Below are 7,638 nucleotides of genomic sequence, written 5' to 3'. Positions count from 1 at the left end.
TCTAACTGATTGGGACGAATCTTTGACACGCGTCTTCGGTTATTTTCTCGAAGATCCTCCTTCAGTCTTCAGTCTTCAGTGTTTAGTCCTCTTTTGCTGAAGTTCACAATACACCATTTTTTATTTTGATTTTTTTATTTGTTTGTTTTTCACTTCCAAACAAATTAAATCCTAGCGATCACGTCATCATGGCCGGTCCAATATTTTAACGACTTCAATCATTAACATATTCGAAAAGAAAAAAAATCACGCAATTCGAAAGATTAAGTTACGAAATCTAAGAAACGTAGTTACGTGTTCGAAAAATGAAAGCAGGAAAATGAAATCTCATCCACATTCCTTTCTTACGTTACTCTATGCAATTAAATCAATCGTAATACGTTTTAGTAAACATCACACAGTTGAAAAGCGCGTGCCTTTTGCACACGCTCATTGGCTAGGTCGGTTGTGACTAGCAAGTACGTACTATTCATCTCTAAGAAGCCGAAAAGACAAAATCGCGTATCAAAAGTTTAATTCCCGGCAACTTTCTAGTGAACTGACATAAAAAATAGATTTTTTCGGTTTTTATGTGGACTGTACTAAAACTATTATTCACCCCAGTATCGGTGAAACTGGGTGGATAATGGCCTCGCTCGTTAAAAACCCACTCCTAATTACTTCCACTTGAGTGAATAATTGCGAGCTGACATGGAATGAACAAATCAAAGCCTCATTCATCGACAAATCACACAGATAATTGTAGAATCAACCCCTTACAACCTAATATCAGTATGCATATTCTCTTTACTGTTCTCTGCACTTTACCTCAGGTGATGAGAAGCATTTTGTAACAACCAAGAGTTTCTTTAGTTGGTGATCATTTCCTTTATTCTCGTGACCTTTACGTGTAATTCAGGGGTGATATTTTAAGGACGAATATGATTTTAGTCTGGGGTCAACATTTGCTGTATGCAGTTTGGAGAAATATCAACTTTTTGGTTGGAATGTAAGTTTATAAATAAGTTCTGAAATGTTTAAGTGGTTGTAACTATATTCATTTCTATTGGCTTCTGAAGAAAAACACGATTCCATGTACTGACTTACCATTGTTAATTCGTTTCACTGGACGCATCTAGAACTCAGCGGTTTTAATATTAAAGAACTTTTTTTTGAGTGGGCAATAATAAGCATCTGAACTCAAATATTCACAAATATTTGTCAACCGTTAAAAGAAAAGAAAAAAAAAAAGAAAAAGTGGTATGTATCTAAAATTACTTCGTGCACTGCTTTTCTCTAAAATCCTGTCCTAAACCAGAATGGATTTTTATGATTTTAAAATCTAAAACTAAATCCTTTTTAATCGAGTTGATGACGTAAATTGGCCACCGTTAAGAGTTTCAAAGCTGACGTTCCTGACGAAGATCTAACGCTAGAAACGTCAGCTTTGAAACTCTTAACGGTGGCCAATTCACGTTATCAACTCAGATGATAACGCCAAATTACCCTGAGTTGTCCATATTATAAAATACTTTTTACTATAAATCTCAATTCTACAAGTCTGCGTGTGAACAGTCCTTGAATAAAGAGACCGCAACACTCCGATCCCGTGTGTGCATCGAACTGTACAGCTCAATGTTCCTTCAGGATGGACAGAAGCATATAGCTTATTGGTTATATGCTTCTGATATGGACTAATGCTAAAGCTTAATTACTCTCGGGCATCTGGCGAAAACCAAGGCTAAAATATTTGTACACAAAATTAATAATGGGTTTATTTCAGCACATTTCGTTTGAAGACAACCGTTGCACAATGAACATTTCTGGCATAACCGGTTCTTCTTAGCCTCGTGTAATGTTCCGATGACACTCAAGGGGATTTGTGAGGAGTTGCAGGAAGTTTTGCGATATATGATAAGATTGAATAAATCAAAAGATTAGTTAGCAACTAAGAAAGTGTAAGAAGCAATAGACCCAAATATCATTCATTGGCCTTCCAAACTTGAGACGCTCAATAGGCCATGTCCGATATATTAAAATTCTAACATGGCTCCGAGGCTAGGGGATATCAAACAAGAGGAATTAATTATTCATCCCTCAACCTTAATGTGATTTCTTTTGTTAATTCCACCAAGCCTCAGGGCCAAGTTTGAATTTTAATATATCGAAAATGGCCTATTAAAACCTAGGAGAGAGTCCTTCATAAGTTATATAACACAATAAACGCAATCTCAATTTAAGATCCGCTCTTTCTTCCGACAACAAAATGTTACCTGCAGAGTTTCTTCGAACTCTTTTGGTAACAGCATAAACAAAAAACCAATCACGATGGAAAATGCAGCAACTATTTTATAACTGCCAAACGCTGCTCCTCGAAAGAGATAATCTGTCACAGCATTGATAGGAATACCGAGAACTGTGCCAAGAGAGATGAACAAGGGGTACGTAAAAGCGATGCCAAAGTTTATCAGGAAGTTGAATATCATTCCCAGAACTGCATTTCCACAAAGATATTTCCAGGGGATATCTTCCCATTTGAATTCCTCCCAACGTGTATAATGAAAGATGACGATTAAGGGCCAGAGAAGTACAGTGCTGAGTAAGCTGAGGCAGGACAGGAACAGGGAAACTTGACCTAATGTAGCGTCTCCAACGATCCTTTTAAACCAGACCTTAAAAGCAAAAGAGAAGGGTAACCGACCAGAACTCCCCGAGCGGGACATAGTACCGTGCGGGAGCCAAAGCGAACTCGTTTCCAGGATTTCTCGTGGGATGTCACCCAGTAGATGAAATTTGTGCACATGTTAAATTAGCATTTCATTCTAAAAACAGGCAACCATTCTGCTAACTAAAACTTTTTTGATTTAATATTTTTATTGAGAAGACAAAATTTTGGTACGATAATAGTTCCAAGAGAATATGGTCTCTTATTAGATCAATTCTGTGTGGTTGTGTCTGGATTTAAGCCTAAATCAAGCTGAAACAAATTAATCGATAAGTGACTAGATTTGCATAACTTTAACTAAAGAGGCTGTTAGATTTTTGCTTTAGTTTCACGACACGTTAAAATAAGATTCTGTAAAGAAGGCTTTCAGCACTCGGATATCCCTGGCATCTGTTCTAGATTTTCGCACAGAAGGCATCTCGTTGATCAAAACCCAAAACCCTACCGGTACTTTGCGGAATTTACCTTGTACAAAGCAGCTCCGATTGCTGCAGTTACAGACAGTATTACACCAACAACGTTGGGTCCTGCAAATCCTTCTGCATAAGCCATCATTACTATACCTCCAATACAAAGTGCAACTGCTGAAATCTGTGGAGGTAAAAAAATAAAATAAGACGAAGTGAAGGTCGTTACTGGGTTAAGGAGAGATTCCTTCATGTTGTCCACAAAAAAATGAGGTAAAACCTCCTACATCGAGTTTCGTCGAGCTCCCCTCACAAAAGCGCTATTAGAACTGCTGAGATATTAAGAAAACTAAAACTACAAACAGATTCGTAACGATACGGAAAAGAGATATAGCGATAGAAACAAGAAGCAAACGACAACAGTACTAGTGTATCATCACTGCGAAAAAGCATCATACATCGACATTCCTATCCTTGCAGTACGCAGGAACTTTAAATTTGTCACCAAGGAACTAGTTAAGGGGCCCAGTCTATCTCGAGTCTCCTATAGCTCAGTGGTAGAGCATCCGAAATGCCAGAAAATTTAGTTGTATCAACTGAGTTGATAATGAGAGATTCATAAAGTTCTAAAGCTGACTGTTTCGAAGGTTACCCTTCGTTAGAGGGAAACGTCAGCTTTAGAATTTCTCTCCAGGGGCTATTTCACATTATCAGCTCAATTGATACGGTCAAACATTACTTTACTGGTTTCAAGTTAAGATCGAGGTTTTGTTCCCCTCACCTGAACAATTCCGAGCCTTTCCTGCAGCCAAATCAGGGAGAACACATAAACAAAAGCATTGCAAGACGAAAACAGAGCACTAACATCCGCTGCCCGAAGGACCCCGAGGGCCCGCACATAAGAGTAATTGGCTATCACCCAAAGAAGACAAAATGGCCCCACGTATTTGAGGAGTGAGCTGAGGTGTAGGCCTTGGCTTCCAAAGACTCTTTCACTTTCTCTAAAACAGAGGAAATAAAGACAAAACGCTGATGCATGTCACAACCTCGTTCCCAAGTCTTCTGACCCTCTGGAAGAGAGAGGGAATGAGGTTGAGCATGTCATGTCTCAAGCTTACCAGTGACGCGTAAGTATAAGAGAATTAAGGAATTTTTGCAACAGTGAATAAATTTAAAATAAGTCTTTATTACGGTTAGTCGGTAAGTTGGAGCAGGATCATAAGAAAATTAAAGAAGCATTATGGGGGGATTACGTAAATTTTATCGTGAGACAACCGAAATCTGGCTTCCCCTCCCCCATGACCAGTCCCTAAACTAGGACGAGAGTTAGAAGAATTTGATGAAATCAAATCTTTTTTTAAGCTACATTCTCCAAAAGTCTAAGAGTTTCGTTCCTTTTTTTTTTTTTTGACTTGACAAACCTGTAAAACTGAGTTATCTTCTTTCCTCTGAGTAATGCCCGCAAAAGATAGACAGGAAAAACCACAAGCACCCACGAGGTCGAGAACCAAGAGACAAAGAACGGTGCATTAAAATCCGGCGAATATGAGCTCTGAGCAAATTGCGTTGACCCCACCCAAGAAAATGCGATCCCAATCACTATGGCAACGCCAATCAGCATCTTCCTGGTGTCGAGATGAAATCCTTCTGAAACTTTCTGCTGAGGTTGTGGTCCTTAGTGAAAGTAACCATGTTAGAGCAGATTGTGACCGAAATGAAGATCTAAATTCTTTTATTTTATACTTTATTGATAAGAAGCGATATTGTTGTGAAAAGTGCTATTTAAAACAAACAGAGACCTACGATGAGCTTAAGTGCGAAACTGGTGCAGAGAAACTTGACTCCAAGTTCGCAGTAGGAGCAGACGTCACCCCATCGAGATCAAGTCACGCACTACAAGCTATTCATTTTGAATCCAATCTCGACACGTCAAGACACGCATTGACATGTGTGTCTGTACTGCTCTTTTCTCCAATAAATATAATCTCTTGGTCGCTATACTCCGCCATAAATTTAAGATTACATCATTTTAGAATTTTTGTGAAGTAATCTACAGTTGAAAACAGAATACGGTCACCAAGTGGCGACATCTTTCGGAGTGATTAGTATCAAAGTTTCTCCCCATCGATTTAGTGCTGACTAATATTTGCGTGTCTTTAGCGAGCAAAATTTCCGCACTCGGCAAATCGGATAGAGGTTATCCGATCGACTGCTTCAATAAAAATTAAATTATTTTATCGTCATCATGTACCTGCATCTTCGTCGTAGAAATTTGTTCGTCCTCCAGTTTCGTTGTCATTACCAGGTGTGAATAATAACTTTGATTTTTCGCTAAAAGTCTTGAACTGGTTTTTGTTTCCTTGCATGATTAACTCTTCTCACACCAACAAGTGGAAAAAAATAAGTTATAAAAAGAGATCGTTAAATTCTTAATTGGAACACAAGTATTTGTCCCGCATTTGGCTGCGATTTTCCTGACGGGAACGTAAATAATGAGATCAAAGGTTTGTTGCACGTGAACTGCACGCTAGGGACAAAGCCTGATACGCGAGTTTTTCCTTTCATGGGTTTGTCTCTTGACGACATCCCGTTTGTATGAAATCAAATTATGGAGAAAGTTTTAGTTCCCATCAGTCTTTCACGTAATATTTGTTTCAAAACGTGACGTGAATCAAAGTCCTCCAATCATTTCTTTAACCATTATTTTAAAATCTTTTATTTCTTCTTTAAAAATAGATTTACACTTGATATCATCCATAGTCCAACTCAAAGTTTTTGTTACTTTATTGTGTGGTCACGGAATTATTCATGCGTGCTACAAAAGAATAAGAGCTTGCGTGGCGAGCGCTTGCCGAGAATTTCACCGATACGCGCGAAAAAGAGAAGACCTCAGAAAAGTGTATATGCATCTTTCGACAAGTTATGTTACGTTACGTAAAGTTACAGGCTAGAAGCGTTGCTAACTACAATATATACAATATATAAAATATACAGCCAGTGCGCGTGTTCATTTGTCATTGCATCATTTGGTCAAAAGTTTTCTTTAACATGGTAAAGCATCTTAGATGATAAATATAAACCTACTGACACAAAATGATGGTACTCGCGTCTTTTCCACTCACAGAACTAGTATTTCTTAACATTCTACAAGTTGGAGGCAGTTTTCCACGGCGCAAAGAATTAAATAAAGGACGTTCATGAAGCTGACGTTATAATTCGTGTTCTAGTTCACAAATACCAAGGGTCTCTTTCTTCTCAGAGCGGAACTGTTCGCGCACTAATTTTTAATTTATCGCGCAATAATTTATCAGTTATCGCGCGATAATTTCCATTTATAGCGCGATATTTTAATTTTTTCGCGCGATAAAAAAAAAATGTGGCATGTCTTCTATGGGTCACCGCAGCCACCGGAGATCATAGCTTAAGAATAATCTCGATTTTGAAAACGAGCACGTGGCAATAACAAGAACCAAAGGAAAGGTAAAAAACGAGTGATAAATTTTACTTTGGGTAACGACTACGAGCTAGATAACATAATAACAAGACAAGTTATTGATTACCAACGTGTGCGGGTCTTGATTACTTTATCGAGGATTACAGTCTAACTTGTCTTCTATTCAAAACCGATCTTGATCACATGGGGTCTTATCTTGAACTGAAACGCTAACTATAATTTTCTGTCTAAAAGGAACTAATCACGGGCGCGTCAACCTAACCAAAAAATATTTCGCAGCTTTTTTCGGAAGCGGTAACACTTGGCTTCGACGGAAGCAGTTACAATAATAATAATAATAATAATAATAATAATAATAATAATAATAATAATAATAATTATAATAATGACAATAAAATGATCAGCCCTAGCAATTTTTTTCATTCATTGCAGGTTGATCGGATCTTTTGCTGATCCATATCTTCATCATCAGCAGCTTAATTTGTGGTCACTTGCATTATTTTCAAATTCATTACCATTACCCCTTCCCCCCCCACTCTTAGGCAACAGCTCATACCTTAAAAATAGAAAGCTCCTCCTTTAACCAGCTCCATGATAAGAAGTATACAAAAGCATTAGAAGATGAGGACAAAGCAGCAACATCAGCAGCATGAATGATACCAAGTGTACGCACGTATAAGTGATTGGTCACTACCCATGTGAGGCAGAATGGGCCAGCATGCGTCAATAGAGACATCAGGTGGAGACCTTGACTACCAAATACCTTTTCACTCTCTCTGAAAGAGTATTACTACTTCTCCCTGGATAGGATACCAGTCGATTGCAAGCTACGCCCCAGAATTTCATCAGACTTCCCTGAACATTTGCTGGTATCCATTTCTACTACTGGGTGGACAAAGAGGCACTTTTAGAGTAACATGTTTTGCCCGAGCAAGAGACTAGGTCTTGAACCCAGACCTCTCCAGCCAGGTCTGGCATCTTAACCATTAAGAAAGGGCATCTCCCCAGTCTCTCACACCTACATATAAAAAAATAAGAAAATGGTTGAAGGATTGCACAAACCTGTATAATAA

The 7,638-nt window shown here is 38.3% G+C and overlaps 1 protein-coding gene across 4 annotated transcripts in view; it reads right to left on the bottom strand.

The window, feature by feature from the left end:
• Nucleotides 1-1,728: 1,728 nt before the first annotated feature.
• The window catches only part of LOC113675139 (solute carrier family 35 member F3), a 37,486-nt gene continuing 31,576 nt past the window's right edge, over nucleotides 1,729-7,638 (bottom strand). The window contains exons 1-5 of one of the 4 annotated variants that reach the window (XM_027191673.2): nucleotides 5,363-5,617; nucleotides 4,533-4,785; nucleotides 3,893-4,112; nucleotides 3,170-3,295; nucleotides 1,729-2,651 (exon numbers count right to left, since the gene is read on the bottom strand). In XM_027191673.2, the coding sequence (XP_027047474.2) occupies nucleotides 2,211-2,651; nucleotides 3,170-3,295; nucleotides 3,893-4,112; nucleotides 4,533-4,785; nucleotides 5,363-5,477 (1,155 nt within the window). In that variant the 5' untranslated portion in view covers nucleotides 5,478-5,617 and the 3' untranslated portion in view covers nucleotides 1,729-2,210. Of the gene's footprint in view, nucleotides 2,652-3,169; nucleotides 3,296-3,892; nucleotides 4,113-4,532; nucleotides 4,786-5,361; nucleotides 5,618-7,638 lie in introns of those variants that run through there. The other 3 variants (XM_089197241.1, XM_089197244.1, XM_089197236.1) reach the window with 3 other exon arrangements.

This window comes from Pocillopora damicornis, chromosome 1 (genome assembly GCF_964200805.1).
Source record: "Pocillopora damicornis chromosome 1, jaPocDami1.2, whole genome shotgun sequence".
Taxonomy (NCBI): domain Eukaryota; kingdom Metazoa; phylum Cnidaria; class Anthozoa; order Scleractinia; family Pocilloporidae; genus Pocillopora; species Pocillopora damicornis.
The sequence above is the reverse complement of the archived record's forward strand: the minus strand, read 5'-3'. Positions and strand labels throughout refer to the sequence as shown.